This window comes from Hypomesus nipponensis, chromosome 1 (genome assembly GCF_054491055.1).
Source record: "Hypomesus nipponensis isolate SF chromosome 1, ASM5449105v1, whole genome shotgun sequence".
NCBI classification, from domain to species: domain Eukaryota; kingdom Metazoa; phylum Chordata; class Actinopteri; order Osmeriformes; family Osmeridae; genus Hypomesus; species Hypomesus nipponensis.
In genome coordinates this window covers 2,418,224-2,444,849 of record NC_140361.1, presented here as the reverse complement: position 1 = coordinate 2,444,849, position 26,626 = coordinate 2,418,224, and the positions used below count along the sequence as shown (strand labels likewise).

The window sequence follows — 26,626 nt, the reverse complement described above, 5'->3', positions numbered from 1 at the left end:
GGAGGCTGGTCCTTTAGAGAGGCTGTGCTGGAGGGAGGCTGGTCCTTTAGAGAGGCTGTGCTGGAGGGAGGCTGGTCCTTTAGAGAGGCTGTGCTGGAGGGAGGCTGGTCCTTTAGAGAGGCTGTGCTGGAGGGAGGCTGGTCCTTTAGAGAGGCTGTGCTGGAGGGAGGCTGGTCCTTTAGAGAGGCTGTGCTGGAGGGAGGCTGGTCCTTTAGAGGGGCTCAGCTGTGGAGCTCCACCCATCATGGTCATGTTACCCAGCCTGGATAACCACAACCATCTGGCCTCACATAACATGCCCACTGTTGGTCCCTGGTCCCAATGGCTTCCACATGGAGCCCCTCGACCCGAGATCTCTCTCTCTCACACACACACACACACACACACACACACACACACACACACACACACACACACACACCTCCAATAACAGCAGCCATTGGGGGAGGGGTTGGGGTGGCATGAGAGGGGGTCCTTTAATCAGGAAATTCATCTCCTGGGGCTTTCATGTAAACATGACTCCGGGGCAATTTCGCATGAACCTCAGACGAGACAACAACCCACTTGAATGAACAACTTTAACTGGTGCTTCTTGTGCGCGTGTCCAGGTCATCACCGTGTTACCGTGAAGTACCCTCTCACTGCACGCCCCTCACACTCAACAAAATCTATGAATCTATTCTACACATTCACTTTATACGATACCTACCGCACCGTCAATATTCTAACCAACATCATGAGTCTAAAACAAGTTCCAGACTCCTGTTGTCACACAAACATTATCATCTCATCTAACAAGGCGTGTTAGCTTCTCCCACAGGGACAAAAACAACAGGCGATATCGCATCGGCCATCTTTGATCAGGTAAAACGCTTTGGGCTATAAAACAGTCTCGCCTCCCTTGGGCAATCACTCTACAGCGCAAGTATCATGAGAGCTAATGTATGCGGCAGTTTAGGCGCTGAACGGGCCCGCCGCCCTCACACGTCTAGATGAATTGCCGCGGCACACCGAATAAATACATATCAGCCGGCTGGCGCTGAAGAGCTTTGTTCTTTTCTATTAATCCTGAGCATTGTGATTTATTGGGGTGCATGTCATCAGGAACGCAAGCCCCCTGGGCAGAGCTGGCTATGAGGAATAGCCGAGTTTAAGAGTAAGGTCCAATAATTGTACATGGTCTATTTATTTGCATTTGCGCAGGCCCTGGAGTAGCGAGCTGGGGAATATATGGTGTTGGTTGCCCAAGACCCGTGTGGTTTAGTGGCTTATTGTTTGTGTACAGCAGCGCAGCCTATAAATATCAATTTGTCATAATCCAACGGTTAAAATCAATGCTTTCCGGTTTGCCACTGCGGTAAAATGTTTGCACAAAGTGAACAAACCCGTCTGTCGTTTTGTCAAGTTACACACGCTCTTCAAAGACGCAGCAAATCACGTTTCTACGGTATAATGACTTTAACGTCTGTAAAGTTTCAATTTATATAGAGAAAATTATTTATATATACTTCATTTGAATAGAACTCCTATGCTGAGTTTTACATTTTTTAAAGTCTCCATGAGACTTTCGGCAATGGCTGTAGTGGAAGATCGCCATCTAGTGGTAGATACGTTACCAGCAGGATGAGTTCGTGCTGCATTACAAGAGTTCGTGGTGCATTACATTCTACACAGGAACCATTGACTACCAAAGATAAAGTGACAAGGAGTTTTCATTTTTTATTTGGCCAGAGAACACAATAACCACGTACACTGGTACAAATACAGACACCCTGCCTCAAAACACTGACAATATGGACGAGGAAAAGCCTCAATCCACCCTACTGTGGGCGCAGGCATGAAGTTACGCCTGACAAGTCGGCTGAATCGAACACACACACACACAGTAAGGCCACTCCACTAGAATGCATTGTACGTTTGTTTGAGGTCAGCGGCTTTCTCAGACTTTGGGTTCCATTGGTTGCAGTAATAGTGGACTTACGTCACAGAACACAGGACATAAAAGACAAATTTAAGGATCCGAAGCATACAAAACAGTATTTTTTCGTCTGTGTAGTTACTCTGTAATAAGTATGTACTGACTTGGAACAGTACATCAGGTAATGCAGGTCTATATTTGTGATAGAAGTCTTGGTTAGTCACTGTGTCGTGTAGCATGAGTCATTCTGTTCTGGCCACACCGAACAACGTTGTCATGTAGAGCAGATCCTAGGTGGAGCTGGGATACTGTGGTTTGTGAGAAAAGAAATGTTTCTTTTTCCAACCCTAACCATTCATCTTGCTCTACTTCTCTCTACTTTCACCCCCATCTCACCCCTTCCACCATCTCATCTCACCCCTCCCCCATCCACACCTCCCCACCCCTAACACCCCCCTTACCACCTCCTCCTCACCCCTCATCTCTTCCCTCTCCACCCCCTAGCCCCTCTCCATCTCATCCCTCCCCATCCCTAACACCCCCCCCCCTCCCCATCTCACCAACCCCCCACCCTCCCTATCACCCCCACCCCTCATACAAACCCCTACCCACTTCCTTCCTCTCTCCTTCTCTAACAATCTCTAACGATCTGTCACACCTCCTCCCCCTCTCCTCCATTCATCCCTCCTTCCCCCCTACTGTGTGGGGACGGCCTCAGTCGCGCCCCCGGTGGTGATCAGCTGCATCAGACTGCCTGACGCTGGCCGATCCACGCCAGTCGACCACAGGAAGAAAGTTCTAGAACAAAATAAAGGAAGAGGAGAGACTGAGGACAGGGAGAGGAAGAAGGATATGATTCCGTACGTACAACACCACATTCTACTCCCAGTGGTGTCTTACTGGGGGAAAGAAAAATAGTTGAGATACATTTATGAAGAAAAAAAATATTCTAGCGTCAGCGGTGGCGGTGAGAGCTTAACAGAGGGGGTGAGGTGCTAATTGCCCCGACCCTCCGGGTCCCTGTCTGCAGACCCTCATCTGCCTCCACAGTTAATCTGTGGAGTTACTATCGTCCTAACCCTGTGGGATTATGAGGCTGGCTCCAATCCCGTCTAATCCCCCCACGGGGCTGGAGGCTACCCCCCCCCCCCCCCCACGGGGCTGGAGGCTACCCCCCCCCCCCCACGGGGCTGGAGGCTACCCCCCCCCCCCCCCCCCCCCCACGGGGCTGTACACCCAGCAGCAGCTCTCTACGCTCAGCAGGGAGACGCAACTTTTAGACACCACACAACGTTTCATAACCCTCGTATCTCTGCTAGAGGCATCAGAGCAGGTACAGTTTTGTTTCTACAGTTCACGCACACAGGAGAGCGCTGTTCAAACCACTCAAGATTAAAGGCTTCAATTAGTAACGCATCAGTTTGTGTAATTACAATACACAAGTCTCTACGTGTACTTTGGTTCTATTCTTGGCAATGATGTCAACAGCGAGGCCAGTCACGTGATTGGGCTGTGATTCATCCTCCCCTAGTAACCGTCGTGAAACCACTACTGCCACCTTGTGGCGAGATATGGCACTTCTGATCTCTCTGCTCTTCTTAAATCCAGGCTTTGGACTGTATGTTGCTGTTACATCATACAGCAGTCGTATCAAAATTCCCATAAACGAGGGAAATGCAAATGCAAAAGGCAAATGATTATGACAATTTTACTAAATGGTCAGAATGGTATTGTTGAAGATACAAGAAATACAGTATATTTAAATGATTTGTAGGAATGGAAGAAAGTATTGGAAATACAAAGATAATAATCCTGCAAATGAATAAATAAAAGACTCACTCTGCTATGTATTCCAGAGGAGTCCAGGAGCTGAAATCTGCGTCAGACATGAACTTCCTGTTCATTGGCGTATCCAAGGTAACCCTGCCAAATGAAATGAGATGATAATCAGTACCGAGGCCTTCTTCTGGGGGTAAGACTGAGAACAGCCTCAGGCTAACAGGCTAATACTGGACTGCTTCTCTGTCTACACCACAAACACACCTCTACACAGCTCAGCTACGCAGCTAACCAGTTATACAACTACACAGCTATACCGCATTGTACATCACATCTACCAGCCATTTATATTTATGGATCCATCCCAACTATCTCAGCAATTGTTTTACAGAAACAGTATACATTAATCTTATTTACCAAATTAAAATGCTTCTTATATACTACTCTTGTATGTTATACAGTGTAGTAAGTAGCAGATTAATGTATTCTAATCGCATCCACATTTCTTTGCTTGCTTTCAGTGTTCAGATGAGATGTACGGTTTGTTTCAGGCCTGCCTGCCATGATGCCTGTGGGTTGCAGCAGAAACGCAAGTCATGATGCTGATGCTAAACAGATGTGACGGCCAGAGAGAGAGAGGGGAGAGGGAGTGAACACTAGAGCAAGAGAATGAGAGGGGGGGGAGGGAAAGAGAGGGGGGAGAGAGGGGAAGAAGGGGGGGGAGAGAGGGGAAGAAGGGGGGGGAGAGAGGGAAGAAGAAGGGGGGGGGAGAGAGGGGAAGAAGGGGGGGAGAGAGGGGAAGAAGGGGGGGAGAGAGGGGAAGAAGGGGGGGGAGAGAGGGGAAGAAGGGGGGAGAGAGGGGAAGAAGGGGGGGGAGAGTGGGAAAGAGGGGGGGGGAGAGAGGGGAAGAGGGGGGGGAGAGTGGGAAAGAGGGGGGGGAGAGGGAAAGAGGGGGGAGAGAGGGTAAAAGAGGAAGAGAGAGGGAAAGAGAGGGTAAGAGAGAGGGAAAGAGAGGGGAGAGAGGGTAAGAGAAGGGAAGAGAGGGTAAGAGAGGGGAGAGAGAGGGTAAGAAGGGGGAGAGAGGGAAAGGGGGTGGCAGGGTAAGAGAGGGGGGAGAGAGAGAAAGAGAGAGGACGAGAGGAAGCTTTGGCCTCAATTCTTCTTCATGAAGAGTGGAATGCACAAGGATGAAGCCTCACAATATATCAGCCACAAAGAAACACCCTCACGTGTCACACAGGCTTCTCATGATGATACAGCAGAAAGCTTGAACCAGAAATGGCAAAAGTACTCACATCCTTCAGTCAAGTAGAAGTACAGACACTCATGTTTAAGGTGCTGACTACACTTAGTAGATTAAAGCAGAGCAGAGGACAAGTAGAGTCCTCATCAAGTACTCATCAATTTAGTCGTTTTTTCAACCTTTGGAAAAAAACTATTCTAACCTTTTTTGAAAATGTTTGTGAAACTTTTTTTATTTTTCAAAACTTTTTTTTATTTTTGAAAACTCTTTCTGTTAGATTTGACCTGAGACCAGCCTGTTAGACCAGCCTTTTAGATCTGACCTGAGACCAGTTCTAAAAGGTTGAAGAAAAAAAGGTTCCAAAACTTTTAACAAGAAAGTTTTGAAAGGTTTCAAAAATATTTTCCCAAAAAGGTTTTGAAAGGTTGAAAGAAATCTGACTTGAGACCAGCCTGTTAGACGAGCCTGATTTTTAAACTTTTTTTTACCACACACACCATGACACAAAAGTTTATAGTTTTTTCAAAACTCTTTTGTTGAAACTTGTTTGATTTTCTTTTCAACCTTTCAAAACTAGTTTTTAAAAACTTTTTTTCACAAATATTTTTTTTGTTGCCTTCTGCCTAGCCCCATGGTAACTTTGTAGACTAGCTTATATGTTTGTTGTGCATGATAGCCAGGAAAGGTGCGCAATGACAATAAATAATATGATCATGCCACCAAATACAGAATAAAACTTTTTAAATGTATCAAGTAGAAAGTACAGGTATTTTTGTTACATTTTTTTGGAGTGAACGTAAAAAGTTGTCAGTAAAATAAATAGTGAAGTAAAGAACTGATACCAGAAAAATCTACTTTTTATAGTAAAAAAGTATTTGTACTTTTCTGGCAGAGAGCCATCCAGTAAGCTAATCAGCAGATGCTGACTAAGAACGGCTGCTCTCTCACAGGAAAACCACCCAGGTGAACAGTATTGTGTGGAGCGTATCTTGATAGATATGTCATCTAATGCACAGTGGAGGAAGACAGAGAGAATCTGATTCATGTCAGCCCCGGTAGAGTACATGGGAGATGTAGTCATTAATGCCTGCTCCTATAGGGGACATGGGAGATGTAGTCATTAATGCCTGCTCCTATAGGGGACATGGAAATGTAGTCATTAATGCCTGCTCCTATAGGGGACATGGGAATGTAGTCATTAATGCCTGCTCCTATAGGGGACATGGGAATGTAGTCATTAATGCCTGCTCCTATAGGGGACATGGGAATGTAGTCATTAATGCCTGCTCCTATAGGGGACATGGGAGATGTAGTCATTGTTAGAGACATGGTTGAAAACATGGGGAGTGACTCACGGGAGGGTGGCCACGGCAACCGCTCCAGAGGGCAGACCACTGCCCTCCCCTGCCAAGCTCTGACATAGCTGATGGACTGCTGCCTTCGCCATCCCATAACCCACCATACCTGGAATAGAGGGGGGGGGGGGGGGGGACAGGTGACGAGAGGGAGAGAGAGAGAGAGAGACAGAAGGAGAGAGAGAGAGAGGACAAGAAAGAGAGAGGGAGAGAGACAGAGAGAGCAGGGGGGACATAAAGACAGAGTTAGAAAGAGACATTGAGAGACAGCGAGAACAGAGAAAAACCCAGAGAGAGAAAGAAAAAATTAAGATAAAAAAAAAGATTGACGTTGTTATAGATATTTTAATGCGCCAATTCATGATACATTTGTAGAGGGGGGTTTTGCTTCTGAGGTATGCATAACAGTGTGATCGCTTACATCAGTGTTTGTTGCTGGAGCATCTGGAATCAATATTTCAGCCTTTTTCATTTAAACTGTGCTTCATGAGATTGTATCGGCTCTCTACCCCCGAATACATGACCAGCATACCCTAACTACCTTAGAGGAAGGAACCAATGAGAGGGCAGGATGAACAGACGTGTCTGGAAGCTGTTGTTCTCCCTCCAGGAGGGACGAGAGAAGTGGAACTAATTTTCTAATGGGAAACACAGACACATGTCTGCAGAGCCGGACAGCTCTGTTCCTTTACAGTCACTTAGACCAGAAAGCAAAAAACACCCTGTTAGCACAGTTAGGGGAAACTCGGATCATTGGAGTCCATTTAAACAGATGTGATTTCAACCTGAGTGTAGGCACACTGGAACCCTTCAAACAAGGTTGTTAACAGGTCAACCTAGACATCAGAATCCAGGGTCAACGATCAAACTTTGAGGTCATGGTCGGGCGTTCACGTGGTACATAACTTAACTGATTAAGCCTTTTAAGCCCACTATGGAATGTCCACAATGTAGGTTACCATGTGATCTCTAGCGACCAGCGGTTTGCTCGTGGCTGAGATAATAGGCACTGTTCATCGTTATCACCCGTCATCATCCCCGATGGCACACTTTGTTCAGGGGGGCCCCAGTAAAGCAAACAGGCTTTTGTGTGCTTGTTTGATTAAAGCTTGCTGACATGGGTACAGATATAACAAATATACAGTTTAAAGTTTTGCCCCTTAATGCCTCTCTGTTCACAATCGGTGTTCCCTAGAAACGAGTTGACACAATGTGTATTTGTGTTATTTTGAGAGTTGTGTTATTTCCTTTAGAAGTAAACTACTACAAAACTTAATAATGGAAATCAACATATATTCTTATCCTAAAACTTCCAAAAGAAGAGGAAAAAAAAGCCACTTGAAACCATTAAACCTCTTAAACTCTGGGGGTGTAGTGATACAATATCTGGCCTGGTATATTGAGGTAATCATCCTCTCCACAGAGCACCAGAACTGCAGGTCCTAACCAGGACCACATGTAGACCATAACTGCTGAGTCATTCACTCCTCCCAGTCCCTTAGCCAATCAGAACGGGAGGATTGTGCGGACGGCAACAGGATTGGAATTGTTGTCAGGATCAGGGTCACATGGGCAACACACACACACAGGCATAGGGTTCAGGGTGTTAGAGAGAGAAGGCTCTGGGGTCATTATATTTGATGGTACCAGATACTAGCTTACAATGTTCAAGGGTATTGTGATCTTCAAGGGAGTCACGGTATGACTTAAACAAACTTATTTAAATCACAATGATTCATACTATCCCACCCACTCTCCTAATTTACATTTGATGTTTCTGAACTGCAGCTATGCTTCTGAAAGGCCCAGATCACGTAAGATGCTATTTGTTTTGGCTGCTCATATCTTTGGGCTGCACCAAAGTCCCTTCACTATTAAAGTCGGAATGAAATAGTCTGGTGTCAAACAGGGAAAGGCATCATAACATGTTCCTGGATAGAAGTAAGATGGTCTTACCAGCAGTGCCAGCAAGACAAGCTTTGGCCCCAGACAAGGTCAACAGTCCTCCAGCTTTCAGATGAATGGATGCCAAGTGGCTGGAGATAGTGGACGTCCAAACGCTCTGTTTCCACATCATATCTGCGTTTTTGTACAAATCTGAAGTAGACATTGTCAGCATGATTTTAAATTGAGGCTTTGTTCGGAGCAAATGTTGTTCGCTGTTCATTTATAATTACTTTAAGGGGTTTTCCCCTGTACAGCTCCAGCACATGAACGGCCAATGACAGGCTTTGTGTGGTTAATGTCTCACATTGATACATTAGCGGATTCAAAATTAGTTGATAATATCGCGTCAGTGTTGTTGTTGAACCCTGACCTTTCGAGTTGCAATTTCCTCCCGCCCATCCCCCCGCCACACACAAGATGGCATCCACTTTCTGTTCCCCTAGCAACTGGGACACATCTGTTGTCACCTGTGAGAGAAAGATTGCACTCAAACATCATCCGTCTGGCAGCGTCGGTAAGCGTAGGTAAAAACCTGGCTTTATATTACTTTTCTTTTTTGAATAATTTAGTGCAATGTAATATTTTATAACATGTTATATTTTCTCAATATAAACCACATTAGAAGCGTCCAGTTGTATAGTAAATTGCATAACATCGCCAAAAAGGTGCTCCGATGTAGTGATAGTATAAAGATGAACAGAAGCATAATAAAAGTGAGGTGGTTTCTCCTGGCTGTGTGCAACTAGACATAAAGTGAGCGGTGTCATTGTAAGCCAGTCACTGGTCAATAAACCACTTGTCACCATAGTAGCCGACCCAGGAGTCATCTCCCACTATAAAATATGTCCACTAATAGGCCTACCTGTCCAGCTTGTTGTGTAAAGGACTCGCACAACTTCACCAACACGTTGGCGTCCGCTTCCTCATTCGCCACTATGTCGATACTGCCTACCCACTGTTGATAAAAACATGAGAATCAATTAGTGAATTATATGAAAATCAATGCAGATGTTTATCATGACGGGTTTGAATGCAGTTACAAAATACGTGTAAGCTTGTCTTTAATAATTGAAGTTTTAAAGTTTTACGAACGCTGTAGTCAAATGAACAGCAAAGCCATTGCCTCTTTATCATGACGAACATTCTAAGCTAGGGTAGGGTGTATCAACAAGTGGCTATTACGAAATAAATGGTGCTAGGCTTTATACTGAAATACAAACCGGCAACATTTTCACAACAATCACAATAATTTCTTACCCATCCTTTAGATTTGAAATGATGAACACATGCAGAACCTAATGCTCCCTTTCCGCCGTAGACGATGACCCGATGCGCTGCCATGATTTCCCCTTGTGTTCGCACCGAGCAATGATGATGAGTGACCCAGCAAACACAACTACTCACGCTTATGCAGAGAGACTGTGTGTGTCAGAGAGAAGAAAAAAAGACAGAAAGAGAGAGAGGGAGAAGCGAAAGAGGAGAGAGAGAAATAATAGACTTTCAAATGTCATACATGGTTTTTAAACGTAGCTTTCAAAAGTACTGGGACCTAGAAACGCAACATGACATTCGTGAGGTCTTTGTGGGAGAAGATAAAGATCACAGTGTATAGCAACTCAGAATATTCTAGTGCACATTTAAATGTCATCAAAACTGAATTTTGCCTGAGGCTTCCACTCAGTCAAACACATCAAAATAAGATTATTTCACGCTGATCGCTCACGCCGCTCTATGGGAAAATTGAACACCTAAGGATACATATTCAAATCAACAGGGCAAAATAGCCAAACTCTGAAACGTTTACTGACAGTGTGCCGTAAGCTATTAAATATCATTCTTGTAACGAAATGGTACCTTCACATTTTCAGAAGGTCTGTTAAGTTATTGCCCTTCCAAATATCGAACGACTGTTTATAAAAACAAACAACTATCATTTGACCCCCCCCCCTCCCATCCACACACGCACGCACGCACGCACGCACGCACGCACACACACCCACACACATACACACACACTTCCAACACCAAAGTTCATTTACAGTGAAAACTTCTCTACACGCAGAGCTTTAGCGAGGTCCAGCCACAGATTTTTAAACACAACCCCTCTCTCATTTTAATATTTAGAGCACGGTTATATTCAAATTCAATAAATACTTGTGTAAGTGTCTGTCCAAACCTGGGCTCTTCAGTAGTGGTGACCCTGATGGTGACTGAGCACCATGAGGTTTCGAGACTGAAGTAGAAACTGTTCTGTTGATGCGTCACTTCCTCTCAGTGGACACTAGATGGCACTACAGGACTAGAGTAAGTGGATTGGTCAGCCACAAAGATTACATATGGTACATTTTCTATAAAAATATATATGCATCTATGCATTAAATGTATAAATCTCAAAGTGATTCATCCGAACATTTAGATCTAACAGCAGAAGATTGTAGGTCAGGTGCTTCAAAGGGCAAAGGAAACATACCAGAGCCCCAATAGAACAAGGTGGACACCCCGTCATCGACATGAGAGCTGGTGTCACAGAGCCAAGTTTACCGGAGGGGCGGGGGAGGTAGGATGACAGGTCCCCAACGAGAGACAACAGACAGGAGGATATCGCTCATCGCTGATGTGGGATATCAGCGTCTCGCCTGGGGTAAGACAATGATGGGAGGGGAGAAGCAATACACGGAGCAGGCAAGGGCTTCTGAGGGGCTTCGGTCTGAGGGCCCGCAGGCCGCTGAAGAGGAAGGTTTTGTGGGTGAGGGAAATGTGATTAGAGAGAGAGAGATTGGAGGTGGGTCGGGAGTCGTCTCGGAGGTGTAAGTGGGTGCTTGTTGAGGTCTTGTGCCTCCAAGGCTGTGAAGAAACAATCAAAGAGGAGTGGGAGAAGTGGAGTGGGGTCCGATTGTAAACTTGAAATTGGTCCAGCTTTAAAGAAGGAGGCTTTTTTTTGGGGGTGAGATAATTAAAAGAAATAAGAGATAGTGTTATTGTTATCTCTCACTGTGGGGGTCTGCGTTAAATACTGTAAATCAGCATATCTGAGATAATCTGAGTAAAAAATGTAGCCCACTTATTATGCTGACTATGACACTTTTAATATCCATGCTGTGGATAAATGTTAGGTCGCGCACAGTAAATTTCATGTGAATGTGATGACAGGAACTGTTACGCAACTTGCGGAATAGTTTTCTTTAAGCTTTATATTGTTTTTGTTTTTTTACTTTTCAGTTACTAAACCTCTTTGGTGAGTGCTCGTTTCTTCACAATATCTTTTCAGTCAGAGAGTGTCAGAACGTATGAGGCCCGCATGGCTCCTCACAGTGTTCAGTACCTGTGGACAGGTGCTAAATTGCCTGCACTTACCCCGTCAGCAAGAGGGGCCTGTGTCACATTCTCTTGTTGTGTTCCCAGGCGAACAAAAATGCCTTGTCATCTAACACAGCAAATTCAGTGAGCCTATCTTATGTCGTATTCTGTCTTTTGCTTTAGCATCCCTCGTGTGACGAGAGGATGACAGTTTTATGATTGTGTTATGTAGAATTGAGGATGAATCTCCCCTGACTGCAACACCCAGCCCCAAAAGAGGCTTTGCAGCTCTGGTGTCGTTTCAAGAGTCCGAAAGTAGCACAGCGAAACTATGACCCGATCGATGAAACAGATAAGGTTAATCAATCACGTTGTTGAATGAAGCCCAGAACAATCTTCAGGTCTGCGGTGGTACTCGAGAACGCAGGAACGAGGAAAGGGAAAAACAGTAGATAGTTCTGAACAAACAGCCTGGTTTAAAACGGATGTTTCAGTTCTGATAAGGCTCACTGTATCCCATAGGGAAGAGACTGTGTACAGTGCATCCTATGTGGAAAGGAAGCTGTTCAACACGCTATAACTTTAATTACAATTTGGACGAGACATTGTTGTTTATATCTTAATTAAACATAATACAACCTGAAACTCCCCCACAAGCAAAGCATTTAACAGATTTCTTACAGTACAGTTTGTGTACAGTATATGCGCGCGTGTGTGTGCATGGCATGAATGTGAGTCTCTCTGTGTGTGTTTGTGCATTTGTGTTTGTATTCTGTTGTGTGTGTGTGTGTGTGTTTTGTGTTGCCTCTCTGTTACTGATGACAGAGTAATTAGCTCTCCTACTTGTGTGGGTGTCTAAATCCTGTTGCATTTCAACATCAGAGCGATTGTGGAAAAAGCTTTGATCAAGTTTGCACACACATCAAAATTATCACCCTGGTCCATATGTGGGCTTTCTTTGTGCTTGTGCGTTTTGTCTTTTTCTTTGCTGCCAGGGTGGGTACACAGCTGGAAGGAGCTTAACGGACCCAACTAATATAAGTCGTACTTTTCCTCTTTCACGCTGTCAGAGCTTAAGGGCAATGCTACTACCAGCTGAGATGAGTGGGCAGGCTAGACAGGGGCTGTACTGTGAGACTGGACCACTATTTATCTTAACCGAGTAAGGATTTTTTTCTCTCCCCCTTTAAACTTGGTTTCGAGGGACTGGGCTTCCAGAGAAAGGGGGTTTCTTCAACTCTAACAAACTTCAGAGGTGTCTCAAGGTACCAAACCACTGCCAAGTTTCTGCTGGGACTCCATTAGGCTTGGCTGAAGTCTGCTGTGCACTGAGCTAGGCCCTGTTGCTGTTATTGATGTGCTTTTATTTTAGTTATTGATGATTTCCTCACACGTTCTTGGAGGCTCCTTAGTCACACAACGGTCTGTGTGATAGCCAACGCTCACGGCCTGTGGAAGGCGTTGGCTATGTCTGTGTGATAGAGCAGTGCTTCCCAACCCTGGTCCTCAGGCCACCCCTGTCCTGCCTGTTTTAGATGTTTCCCTGCTCCGCACCTGACTCAAATGATCGGTCATAAGAAGGCTTCTGCAGAGCTGGATAACGACCCATTCTTTTGAATCAGGTGTGTTGGAGCAGGGACAACATCTAAAACATGCAGCAGGACAGGGGTGCCCTGAGGAACCACTGTGTTCATTTACATTTACATTTAGTCATTTAGCAGACGCTCTTATCCAGATCGACTTACAGTAAGTACAGGGACATTCCCCCCCAGGCAAGTAGGGTGAAGTGCCTTGCCCAAGGACACAACGACGTTTGGCACGGCGGGGAAACGATCCAGCAACCTTTTGATTACTAGCCCGACTCTCTCACCGCTCAGCCATCTGATTCCCTTTTCGAGGCCCACCCGCATGTGGTTACTCACACGGAGGGATTTAAAGGCCTCATCCTAAGTGGAGGTTGTCTTCAAGCGGTCAAGATGGACGCTGTCCTGCAGCAAAGCTCTTCCTGAGCCAACATCAGCCCCCCCCCCCCCCCCTGCCCTCAGAGACTACAGAGCCTCCATCGAACCAGGAGCAGAACCAGGGATGCTGTGGCCCCTGGGAGCAGGAGGGTGAGTGAGTGCAGCTGACACTGAGCTCCACAGCCTGGCTCCAGACAGTTTAATGTATAATGGATTGTGAAACTAGTCACATGTCACATGTGGCCTGTGCCAGTGATGTTGCCTGTAGCATGTGTCGTAGTCTGTTAGGATCTCCACACAACACCCTTCCAGGGAACACACACACACACACACAATAGCATGCACGAACACACACACACACACACAATAGCATGCACGAACACATGCACACACACACAATAGCATGCACGAACACATGCACACACACACAATAGCATGCACAAACACATGCACACACACACAATAGCATGCACGAACACATGCACACACACACAATAGCATGCACGAACACATGCACACACACATTCACTCACATACACCAATGCAAGGACACACACACTCAAAGACACGCGCACTGGTCTCTCAAGACCCAAAATGGATGGACAGAAAATACCTCTCTTCCTGTCCTCTTCCTCCTCCTTCAGGTCGTATTCACATGCAAGACTATACCATCGTCAATGTGATGAATCAGGGCGGTTTTAAGCGATACCCGTGTCACATCCTTAGTCGTCTAAGCACAGATGTGGCAACCCACTGAGGGAGAATGCAAATAGAGTTGTTCCTCTAGTATCCCCTATAAATCATGCTTTAACTTAATGTGACAGTAGCAGAGACACACTGGCTTGACATATGGCGAGATGAATATCCATACGCAACATGTTTCATTATGGTAATGCATATGTGACACTCAAACCCAAACCACACAACCCATGGCTTAAATGTGCATCTCCGATTTATATAAGGATTTATCATTTTCATTTTGAATGTCCTATATGTTTTTTGTGTTGTCTAACTGTGAGGTCTGGTGACATTTTAAATGTCCAGGTGATTTGCAAGCGTGCCAATGCACTTAGAGTAGATTCCAGTTGAAATGTTCTGATCAAAACAGATTCCTATTACTCTTGACTGTTGTGATAAACTACACTACAACAAATGTAGTCTATTAAAAAGTTCACATTTGATATTCGTTTTTAAAAACATGTTTGTCATTCTCCCTGCTCGGCTAACAGTCCGTACGCTTTCACTACGTCTTTAGTCGGTGTGATGCTGTATGACCAATTTTTCTCGACGGAAACTCGAGTTTTGACATGGCAACCCTGTTCGTTTCAGTCAAGGGCAATGCACGGGTGGCATCAGACAATCAACATAGCTCATATCCACTCTCTCACTACGGCTGCCCTCTGCAGGCTTTTGATTGGTTCATCCTGTGATTGTATGTAAATCCGATCGGGGACGCAGCCAGTAGGTGAGTTTGGTTGGAGCTGGTGGCTCGCGCCTCAGTGGCAGAGAAGACCCGAGACAGAAGAGGTTAGACCCGTGCTACCGGAGCTGTCCACTTCTACCGAGGTGCTGAAGTCAGGATCCCCTCTCCACTCGCCGTTTGTTGATAGTATTTCCGAAAGGGATTAAAGCGCTTGCTTCACGCAAACTTCCTCTGAGGACGTTTATTGCGTGGATCATATCACTAACCGTGGATTTCATCGGACGTACTTGGCAGTTGAAGTGAAGTGGGTTACAACAGTTTTTTTTTTTTTTTGGTAAAATCTTTTCTCGGATAATACTCTGGATGCTTTGCGTCTGGACATACAGGTAAAACATTTAAGCGTTTACGTACAGATTATTGTGTTGGTGAACGGGTGAACTACGCGGAATGATTTAAACCGTGGAAATTACACTAGCTGTCCACGAAGTCTTTTCTGTCATGTGTCCCATTGCAAATAACTACCCAAACGCACAAGCTATTGCACAACTATTTAATGACGACCCACAATTTTCACTTCAGCCCGCGACTGCTGGACCCGATAGTCTCATGGTTGTCTCTGTTGCAGCTCATCATGTGATGGCATCACTTGGCAATGAAGTTAAACACGGGAGTTAGTCCCCACTGTCGACTGTTCTAGCCCACTAAAACCTGCGGCAACTTGAAGACTTCTCTAACCAAATCACCTTAATTTGTATTTTATATTTTTGTCCATGTCCGAGGTACTCCAGTCCATTTCGTAGGTCATTTCATTTAGCCGCATAGTACTTAGCGTGTTATTTTTCCTTAGCACGCTAATCCTTGAGTGACACCGTTAGCAGCGGAGGGATTATACTCTTGTTTTTATCCTCTCCCTCACTGCGCGTGATTCATTTGGCTGTTCTTTAATGCGCTCGTGATGGTCATTAATTGTCTTGTTTAATTCCAACCAATTGGTTGTTGTGGATTCTTCTGTGAGGCAGCTGTAATATGACTTCATTTTAAGACCTGTCTTACTTAGTCTAAATCTGCATGGACCTGTCAGAATATTCCCATTCTGTTGACCATATCTCACTTCAAATCGTCTTGTCATGTTTGCTGATTACATTTCTTGTAAAAAATCTGATTGAGTTCGGAATTAGTATAGGCTACGTCTTTGTACCACCACCCCGTGGGCAATTAAGGCCCTGTCACGCAAACAAATTATTTTGAAAGCGAGATTCGGTTTTTCTGATTTGCATTTGTGTACTTGATGGTCCTTGTTATAATATATTTATACAGTCTCAAGCACTGTGAAAGCTGCCCAATCTAAAGTTTCCAAACCTACCACCACTCTTCGCTTTTCACTCAATTAGACCAATGTCAGATGCTTGGGCCCCCCAAAAGTAAAGGGACTCTCCCCAATCACCTCAAGTCAAAGTCTTCAGAGAGAGAGAGAGAGAGATAGTTAAATGTGGAGCATTCTCCTTTGAAAGTGTATTTGAGCAGGTGGGCAGCTATGCAACATTGACTATTCCCTCCACTCCTTGTGTATTGATTAAATGTTAGTAAGGATGAGCCTGCACTTCATTGGTTCGCTCTCTGTTTCTAATCATAAGATGTCACCCCTCTAGTGGCTTGTATTACAAAGGGGCAGGTCGTGTTTTGCAAGGCTTTTCCACTTAAATCTCTACTTCCATATTGATACGTTTCTATCGGACTGGAGTCGTCATGGGCACTGTCATCTATGTTTCATGAAACCCATGGATTATGCATTGGCCTCTGAGATAGGTGGCTCACACAAGCTCTAGGGCAGCCAATATGAGAATCCATTCACAGTCAAGAAAACAGCCAGACCTTGCAACTTGGCTGATAATCTATTGTATGATTGAAATGTCATATGACAAATGACGATGTTCAGATTACACCATGTGCTTTGAAAAACTCCTGACACTTAAAACTTTACCAAAGATACCTTTTTCTTCGCAACACGACTTCTCATTCCTGCTCCTATCCGTTGAAATCCTTCAGCAACAGGTTAGAGATGGGGTTGGGAAGAAAGTTTCCCGTCTGAAAAACAACATGAATTATTGTCCTACCTGCCTGTTGTTGCTATGACTTCCTGCCCCCTGGGGATTGAGCCGTGATCATTTCTGAGACAGTGCGGCTGTTCTAAACAGGAAGACACTGGATAGCCCAGGCAAGGGATGGCATTTTAGTATGTGATAGTGGCACTGAAGGCGTGCGGACATTAGTTTGAAGTAGGAGGGGCGGCGGGAGGTAAATTGGATGTAATAAACGCCAGGCTGGTGAGGAATTGAGCCGTGGGTCTTTCAGCATTATCAGCTAGGCTACATGGTATAAACCATCTCACTGTAAACTGGTGTTATCAAACACATGCTCCTCCTCGGTGCTATGTACTGGGGTGCTTAACTCCACGCTTAGAAACGCCAAATTGAAATCGGCATGGTCATATTTTATGCTTATTGCTTTGTGGAGTCCTGTGAGTTTCACCAAAGAGAGGCGTTCTATTGCAGGAAGCCTGTTGGCATGGTGTTGCTTAGTGGCCCCTTGCTGTGAGGTTTAAATTAAGTCTCGGCTAAAGCTTTACAGCTCTGTTTCTGTCTTGCGCCGGACATGTGCTCCTAAACAGCCAGCTTGTGTTTGAAGTCTTAGGAATCAAGCACACTTCTGCAAATGAGTTTTACTTTATTGTTGTTGTTATTATTACATCATTTTTTCGTCTGTACTGTGAATGGTATTGGATGTCAATAGAAGGTTTACACGGAGCTGGCTAAGAGGCTGACTGTTTGAATGTGTGTGTGTGTTAAAGTTTATATGTTAAATTTAAATTATCAAGACATTAGTGGGGTTCAGTTGAACTCTACAGTCAGTGTAGGTCCACCAGTTGGGGTCGCTATAGAGTGAATTTGAGGGGGTTGACTGAATGGGTTAAACTCATTCCTCACTCTAAATCCAGCATACCTGTGCATCAGATTCCCATCTTTCAGCCATGTCACTGGCTACGTGGTGTATCAGTGGGCTCGTTGCATGTTTCCATCAGTACTGAACCAGGTTGAGGGCATTAAGGACCCTAGTCAACCTACCCCTCAGGATCAAAACTAGAGAATCCCTGCTGATCCAGGCTTGCCATCATTATTAATACTCTCCAGAATTCTCCTTGTCTATCACCATTCACATAATTACATTTGTCCTCACCATTCCTGCCTGTTCCCTGACCACAAAAGTACTGTTAGAACTGGGGGTCAGATGGCTGAGCGGTTAGCGAGTCGGGCTATTAATCAGAAGGTTGCTGGTTCGATTCCCGGCCGTGCAAAATGACGTTGTGTCCTTGGACAGGGCACTTCTCCCTACTTGACTCATTGATGATTTTCTGCTGCACTTTCTATATTTAAAGTAGTTTTGTGTGAAAGAGCTAAATTAAGAAAATGTCAATATGAGTCTGTCCTTTCTATGAAGTACAGGAGGCCGAAAACAGCTTCAAGATATGAAGTGATTGAAGTGTGTTTATCATGTATCATGTTAGTGTTTGTGTGTGAGAGAGTGTGTTTGTGTTAAACGTGTGTGTGTGTGTGTTGTGTGAGAATGTGCATGTGTACTGTATGTGTGAGTGTGTACGTGTTTATGAGAAAATATTTCGAGGGTGAGTTAGGGGCATTGGAGTTATTGTGACTTCTGGTAGGTCCTTGTGGGTGATATGTGTATACCAGAACCCTGGCGCGTGGTGTGTGTGTGTGTGCCAGACTGCTGATGTTTGGAGTGGGGCGAGTTTTGTTTAGAAATGGCCGTACAGGTTGCAGTTCACCACGGATCAAAGCTTTCGACTGACTGGGACAGTGTTGTTCAGGAGAGATGAGATCACCTCGCTCCCATTTCGAAAAGAGCTCGAAGGCTAAAGAACACGTGGTCTCTGAACCATTCCTGTTACATTATTTCACTCATCAGTTCTTCAGTCGGTTACTTGGCTGTATGAAGGCAATGTCACGGTCCATCTCTCCTGTTAACTACGATATCCGAAGATCGTAAAACGTCTCGGACTGTTCATGCTGGTGTCAGATCCAGATGCAGAGTAAAAGATACAGTCGTGTTGCTCTCATATGAAGCACTGCAGGTCCTCACGGATGGAATTATTTAATCGCAGTGGCAAAGTGAAGGCATCCAGTTGACATTTCTGTCACATACAGAATGTAGTTGGCGTCGTGCAACTTGGTGGAGTGTATTGAAGCTCAACCAAAATTATATGTCGTAAAAAAAAAAATAACATCAGTATAGGGTTAGCTGAAAAACTGAAAGGATTGTACTCGGCTGGTTTCCAACCTAAGACTAAAGGACTACAATCCAGACACAATAAGACCAGTGAACCAAAAACGATCTCCAAATGATGTAATTAGCATGTGTTCGCTCGCTAGTACACATCGATATCAACCTAGATGCAGGCATCATCCTAGTGACAAAATACAGTGACAGTAAAGTGAACAACGACATTGACACAACATCCGAGTGGCAGCAGGTGCAGCTCTATGTTCCATCCATCACGACACTGTTCAGCAGGTGCCTGCTGTATCCAGAGACACTGTTCAGCAGGTGTCTGCTCTATCCAGAGACGCTGTTCAGCAGGTGCCTGCTCTATCCAGAGACGCTGTTCAGCAGGTGCCTGCTCTATCCAGAGACGCTGTTCAGCAGGTGCCTGCTCTATCCAGAGACACTGTTCAGCAGGTGTCTGCTCTATCCAGGGACACTGTTCAGCAGGTGCCTGCTCTATCCATAGACACTGTTCAGCAGGTGCCTGCTCTATCCAGGGACACTGTTCAGCAGGTGCCTGCTCTATCCAGGGACACTGTTCAGCAGGTGTCTGCTCTATCCAGGGACACTGTTCAGCAGGTGCCTGCTCTATCCATAGACACTGTTCAGCAGGTGCCTGCTCTATCCAGGGACACTGTTCAGGAGGTGCCTGCTCTATCCAGGGACACTGTTCAGCAGGTGCCTGCTCTATCCATAGACACTGTTCAGCAGGTGCCTGCTCTATCCAGAGACACTGTTCAGCAGGTGTCTGGTCTATCCAAAGCATGACAACACCGGCTTCTCCCTGGAACAATCAGCTCACACGGTCACAACATCATCAACGGCCGACCGCGAGTCACCGACCTCAGCGTGGAGGCCGGAAGGACGCATTCCTACCTGGAAGGTCGGCAGGGTTCTCCCAGGAACACGGCTCGGTGCAGAAAATGTCCAAGGGACAACTAGAACCCCCTGGAGAACCTGGAAGAACCCCGGCGTCTCTGAGGTCCAGCTCAGGAGGAAAGCGAGATGTTGAGAGGGCTCAGGGGGCTAGTTAGTGTGTCTGAAATTGGTCTGAAGTGCAGTCAGTGCCCTCAGCACCTACGGCCTGGCTCTCATTGTTTTTCTTCGGCTCTTTGTGCTCGTTGCTTTGTCTCGGAAAGGTCGACTGGGGCCGTCACCATGGAGAGGGGGGGGGGGGATGCAGGGGGTTTTTCACAACGGGGGAAATTCAATGAAATCTGATGAGAGTTTAAAGTGAATGTCTTTTCACTGCTGTTCAGACACCGACGCTTCCCTCTGATTGGGTTAGGGAGGCGTCCACAGAAAGCCCTCTTCACTACCGCTTCAGACCAGTAAAATTCCATCAGTGTTTGTCTTTTCTCGTGTGGAATTTTCTAGAGTTGTTTTTAATTTTTTTATGAGAACATTCAGACGTGATTGGGTTTCGTCTTCAGGGCTACGCAATCATGAACCAATCATTACCTGCTCTTCGGGTCTGTTCAGGAAAACAATGAGAAGATGGAGGATCCACTGTCTGTCCGTTTGTATGAAATACAATAAACAGAAACAGATGGGCAGACAGGCAGACAGACAAAGCAGACAGACAGACAGACCAACACGCACATGCATATATTCCCAGAGGCACAGCCGGACAGGATTTTGACATTTCTCCTTCAATGACAAATTTATCTCCAGTGCAAAGGATTTAGAAAGGGGAGGCACAATGAGACAAGCGTGAGTTCAAAGCTCAATGTAATCACATTTTATGCGTTTGGATAGATATCTGTATGAAACTGATAACTGCCTCATAAAAGGGGTCCGGGATGATAAATAACACTCTCCCAACATGTGGACAACAAATTTACACGAAAGGCATATCTCCTTATTCATCTGTTATCTCACAGCGTGGGCTTGCTGTGCTGTTATCCTTCTGGCATTTGGAACAGTGTTCCTTGAGTAATGAGTCAGGGATATTTATCGTCCATCCCTAGGCCTGGATTAGGCCTGGATAAAGCTCCCCTTTTCCACACTCATCCTATTAAAGAACACAACCATGTGACCAGGGGGCTTAGGTCACATGACACGCCCTGGAGATGCTGAAAGACAATCCTAATTGCCCTCCGGGAAGAGAGGGAGGAGTCAAGTTGTGGTTGGTGACACAGCTTTCTCTGAGCTTTTTCATAAGCTTGTCGGTCGTTAAAGGATTGTTGATGAGAACTGTTTGCGTGACTTGTTTTTTATGTTTGCAGTACTTGCCATTCGAAAATAACTGATATTTTTGCAGCAGGGGTTGTTTTATGTCTGTTACCCACTGCAGTAGTGTGTCATTACACAGTTGACACTTTGCACTGTTTACCTCAATTTCCTTTCTTCTCTCTTTTAAAACACAATATGTTCTCTGCAAAAAGGGTTTCACAGCTTCATGAAGCTGACTCATTAGACTAGAGGATATTGTGTGTCCCCCGTTGATTCAGATGACTGACAAACTATAGGCTGTGCTCTGGATCGAAACCATGTTACCTGTCAGTTCACACAGCTGGCTACACAGTTGGCCAGATTACAAACAGTCACCACACATTCCAATGACAAAGTCTCTCATAATCGTCCTAATACAACATCTGTTGCCGTTCCAATTTACTAGACTTTTCATCTCACTGACGTGTGCATAATCCCCCCCCTGAGATTGCATTCACGTCAGTTTTAAATCATCTTCCCTTCATAGATGTCATATCTATGCACATGGGTATGTCAAGTCATGGCAGGGTCATATTGTTCAGAGCTTTGTCCACAAAGTATTTGCCTCAAATACTCCCTAAATGCTGTTGCAGTTCCTGGGCTTCATGAGAGTTTTGAATGCAGTGCCCAAAACGGGTACAGTACTGTACATTGGCTCATGGTATTGGAGGTAGGAGAGATCGGACGAATAAATCCTCTGGATCTTGTGCGGTGTGGAATAACTATTTGAGACAAGGAGAGGCCCTTGGATGGAGACATTCATTGAGACAGTCTTTGCTCTCCTGTCTGTACTAGGATAAATGTTTGACTGGTTAACAAAAAAACACACAGTGCAGCGTAGACTATCCCTGAGAGTGTTTCTGCTCAGAGCTCAAGTAGGACCTCGTTTTTGCCTCTGCCTTGAAACGAAAGAGCCCCTTCATGCGTTTCATAACACAGTTGGGTGTAAGAGAGGGAGAGAAAGGCTCTGATGACTTGACGATATTACTTCACCCGACAAATAGACAGCAGTTGTTCCACAGAGCTCATTCAGGAGGGACATCCCAGGGACAAACAGACGTACTCCAACTCCTCTGATCTCTCACGGAGAAATACAACTGAGCTTTCTTAAACATACTGTCTCACAGGGGGTGGGGGGGGTGAGCATATGGTAGAATAGAGAGTACCGGTAGAAGCACAGAGCACTGTGTAGAATTCTGGAACTTTAGATCAGTCACACAGCTTCAGTCAAGAGTTTAAAACGTCATATGTTTGTCATTATCTTTTTCATTCCCCTAAACCGTGTTTGAAATCGAGACACATTTCTTTTCCCCACGACATCTGTCCCGCTACGCTCCGTCTCTTCACGCCTCCATCCCACAAAAGGGAACGTGCGCTTCAAGAAAAATAAGGTGGGGGGTCACTGGAACGAAGGACTCATCTTAGCCTCAATGAATCAGATTAGAAGGTAAAGTTCAGGTTAAGTTTGTCACCTGACAGGAATGACCTTATAAGTGGATCTTATTGCTGCCTGCTGTCACCCATCCTGCTTTGGTAGTGCGTACAATAACAGCCGCCTCTGTCTGTCAGTAGTCATTCGTTGTGATGCAGACCCTGTACTGCAGACCCTGTACTGCAGATCCTGTACTGCAGACCGCAGAACAGTGCTGCGCTGCGCCTTAGATGGAAGGCAGTTGAGTCCCGATGCCCTGCGTACATAGTGAGCGATGGGTCGTCTTCATTTGAAAGTCAATGTTGAAGCTTAGACATGCTCGCTAGGATTTATAGCCACCGGCCAAAGTTATGATGGCACTCCCTTGGGGGGGAGAAATGGAAAAATATTTCTGCCTCACTTTCTTCTTGGGCTCTCCAAACAAAGACTAGTGCACTCACAAACCCACAAACAGTGACACACACACACACGCACACACACACACACACACACACACACATACACATACAGATAACTGGAAGCATTAGTAATTATCCTGTTAAAACTAAGTTGTCAAGGGATGGTTCTGAATCTCATTGGCTGAAAAACAAAGAGAGCTAATGTGATTTCAAAGTACACTTCATAACTTATTTATTGAATTTGCCAAAGCACACTGCACTCCTGTTATTTAGTACTGTGGATGGTTTATTTGATGTTAGATGATTGGAAATATCTTTAAATTAGTAGTAGATAGATTTCCCCCCAAAACAAATTATTCATTTACCAGACAGACTTTCAGTCAACAGACCACGCCTAAATAAAAAGGATAGCCCTCGTAATGTCAATACATCACACAGCGTGTGCATCTGTGTGACACAATAATCCAACAACATCATACCATGAATAATCCATGTAACAAGCAGACAGGGCCAGGTAATGGATGATACTGGCAGATGCTGCTGATCAGATGAACACAGTAGAGCTAGAAGGAGGAAGAGGAGGAAGAGGAGTAATAAGAGAAAAAAGAGAATTAGTAGTAGGTGGAGGAGGAGGGATCGCAGGCTAAGTGCAGCAGGCCATGCCAGCAAGCCACAGAAGCACAAGCACTTAGTTTGTCTGAGATGGATAACACGTTGACCTTTAACCTCCAGGCACAGCTTGGGTGCACAAGGGCCACAATTTCTGTCAGAGATCACCAGGACAACAATGTTAGTTCCTTGTTTGTCAGAGGTCACCAGGACAACAATGTTACTTCCTGTTCACCTGATCTGCCGCTATTCAGAGGCCTGAACCAGCATCTCTGGCTGTCTCCTTCCACTTCCCTCCCCCTCCCCCCACCTCCCTCCACCCCCATCTACTCCACCTCCACCCCCCTCCCCCCACCTCCCTCCACCCCCATCTACTCCACCTCCACCCCCCTCCCCCTTCCACCCCCATCTGCTCCACCCCCCTCCCCCTTCCACCCCCATCTACTCCACCTCCACCCCCCTCCCCCCACCTCCCTCCACCCCCATCTACTCCACCTCCACCCCCCTCCCCCTTCCACCCCCATCTGCTCCACCTCCACCCCCCTCCCCCTTCCACCCCCATCTACTCCACCTCCACCCCCCTCCCCCCACCTCCACCCCCTCCCCTCTACCTCCACCCCTCCCCCCACCTCCAACCCCTCCCCCCCACCTCCAACCCCTCCCCTCTACCTCCACCCCCTCCCCTCTACCACCACCCCTCTCCCCCCCACCTCCAACCCCTCACCCCTACCTCCACCCCTCTCCCCCCCACCTCCAACCCCTCACCCCTACCTCCACCCCTCTCCCCCCCACCTCCACCCCCAGCCCAGCAGTTGTACAGACAAACAGACTTGTACTGACTCACACTTTGACATGTGTTTTGTTTTCCTCTACATTTGGTGTCTTGCCTCTTCTCAGACATTTTATTATCTAGGGCGAGAGAGATGCGTTGTGCACTGCTGTGGGTTTCCCGTTCACCGTGGTGTTTAATTGGTGTTGTGGCGAGGTCAACCATGTTTTCATACTGAGTTAGGAATAATTTAGTGTGAGTTGTATTGGGACTGAAACATGGAGATCTTAAAATCCTTTTCAGGAATGATGTATAATGATATACATGACACCCCATGGACTTAAATGGGATTTAAATTGTTTTAATTGATAGACAAAGTGGCATCACTTTATATGAGGTTGACTTCATTTCAACTGCTATGCCAATGCATGGTGTTACCATACAATCAAATCTAACAATGCTGTATGTTGAATGCCCTATTTTCAAGCTATGTCACAGAGGGCTTCACAGATGCCTACAGATCAGCATCTATATAACCAACCTAAACCCTCTTTGCCATTCTAGATTATAATAAGTGGGAAAATGCTTGTGTGTGTGTCTTTTACTTTATACCACTAACTGTTGAAGCAAATCAGTGACAATGTTTTGAATTTTAAGGCATTGAATACCTAATATTGAAATTTAAACACATCAGAATTTGTCGGTGTGGAAATCACCTCTTTAAAATTGAAATATTACATTTTTTCAATGTAAAAAAAAATTCTGAAACCAAAAATTCAAGGTTCAGAAATCCAAGCTGCTGAAATTCGAACAGTAAAATTAAATCCCCCCCCCCCTCCAAAAAAAAAAAGCTTCAGAAATAGAGCAAAATTTAGGATGCTCAAATTCAAATGGTGAAATTCAGATCCCCAAAATTAGAGGTGAAAATATTAGAGGCGAAAAAAATCAGATTGCAACATCCATACCAGATGGAAATGCTTGCCTCACACCAGACCTCTCTCCTCAAACCCCAGGCTGTGATTGGATGACTGATCTGCAGCTACACCTGAATGACAGGGCCCTGAGGAGAGAAGGCTGCAGATGGACCCTTCTGTAAGATGGTCAGATTGCCTTACCTTGGTATCCTGGATGTTGCAATCTTAATTTTATCGGCAAAACATTTTTTTATCTGAATTTCATCATTCGAATTTTGAGCAGCCTGGATTTTATTTGAAGGTGAGGTGAGGTGAATTCAAAACCAACAAATTCAGTGGTGCCTAAATTTCAATATCAAGTATTCAATGCCTTTTAAAATTCAAGACATTGTCCCTATTTTTCCCTCCATAACTAAACACCCTGTCAGGTGTTGACTTGTACCTGCTTGGACCCCATGTAGGCTGCTGTATCCTGTGCTGTCAGATACACCTGTAATATAAAACAATTACTGTAGGAAGTTATGCATGTGCCCTGTACATCCAGCTCAAGTCAAATTCACTTCTTGGAAATACACAGTCAGGGGCACCGCCAGGAATTTTGGGCCCCATAAAAAAAAAAAAAAACAGTTTATCATTTCTGTTAGTTTTTCATTTTTTGGGGCCCCCCCAGTCAGGGGCCCTTAGAATTGTCCTAACTTTTCCCCCCTATACGGCGCCCATGTACACAGTAACATACTAATTTCTGTTAATGTCAGGTTCAATGATACGGAAAATGTGGGCATTAAACAATGTCTACAAAGAGATGTTTAAAAGTACAACAGTCATCAATCTAATTAAAATGGTACCCCACAGTAATTATCGTCTCGTGGTAACTCTTGATGTCTTTTTTTCATCTTGATTTACTCATGACGCCCATTTCCACTTAATGGATTCCAACGAGATCTAATCTCTCGGGAATGTGAAGCACTTATTATTGATAGGGTTAGTTTAAACCGAAGACGAATCTGCAGTTTCTCATTGTCTAACGCT

General features: G+C 45.3%; 2 protein-coding genes across 3 annotated transcripts in view; one reads left to right on the top strand and one right to left on the bottom strand.

Moving 5' to 3' along the window:
- Window positions 1–2,525: 2,525 nt before the first annotated feature.
- On the bottom strand, window positions 2,526–10,465 carry qdpra (quinoid dihydropteridine reductase a). Of its 2 annotated transcripts, none has more exons than XM_084698038.1 (8): window positions 10,419–10,465; window positions 9,500–9,661; window positions 9,105–9,197; window positions 8,613–8,709; window positions 8,252–8,392; window positions 6,296–6,404; window positions 3,758–3,841; window positions 2,526–2,716 (listed from the first exon to the last, which is right to left on the bottom strand). In XM_084698038.1, the coding sequence occupies exons 2-8, from the start codon at window positions 9,581–9,583 to the stop codon at window positions 2,614–2,616; spliced, it is 711 nt and encodes a 236-aa protein (XP_084554164.1). In that variant the 5' UTR covers window positions 9,584–9,661; window positions 10,419–10,465; the 3' UTR covers window positions 2,526–2,613. The 2 variants fall into 2 exon arrangements, with proteins under 2 accessions (XP_084554164.1, XP_084554246.1); XM_084698120.1 differs by lacking the exon at window positions 10,419–10,465 and adding an exon at window positions 10,097–10,166.
- The window catches only part of fstl5 (follistatin-like 5), a 95,881-nt gene continuing 77,914 nt past the window's right edge, over window positions 8,660–26,626 (top strand). The window contains exon 1 of the mRNA XM_084698228.1: window positions 8,660–8,766. Coding sequence (XP_084554354.1) covers window positions 8,660–8,766 — 107 coding nt within the window. The remainder of the gene's footprint in view (window positions 8,767–26,626) is intronic.

Coding starts and splice junctions, on each gene's coding strand:
- qdpra (XM_084698038.1), bottom strand. CDS start 9,583: ATGGCAGCGCATCGGGTCATCGTCTACGGCGGAAAGGGAGCATTAGGT. Junction 9,198..9,499: donor ATTTCAAATCTAAAGGATGG/GTAAGAAATTAT, acceptor TTTTATCAACAG/TGGGTAGGCAGTATCGACAT. Junction 2,717..3,757: donor CCTCTGGAATACATAGCAGA/GTGAGTCTTTTA, acceptor ATTTTGTTCTAG/AACTTTCTTCCTGTGGTCGA.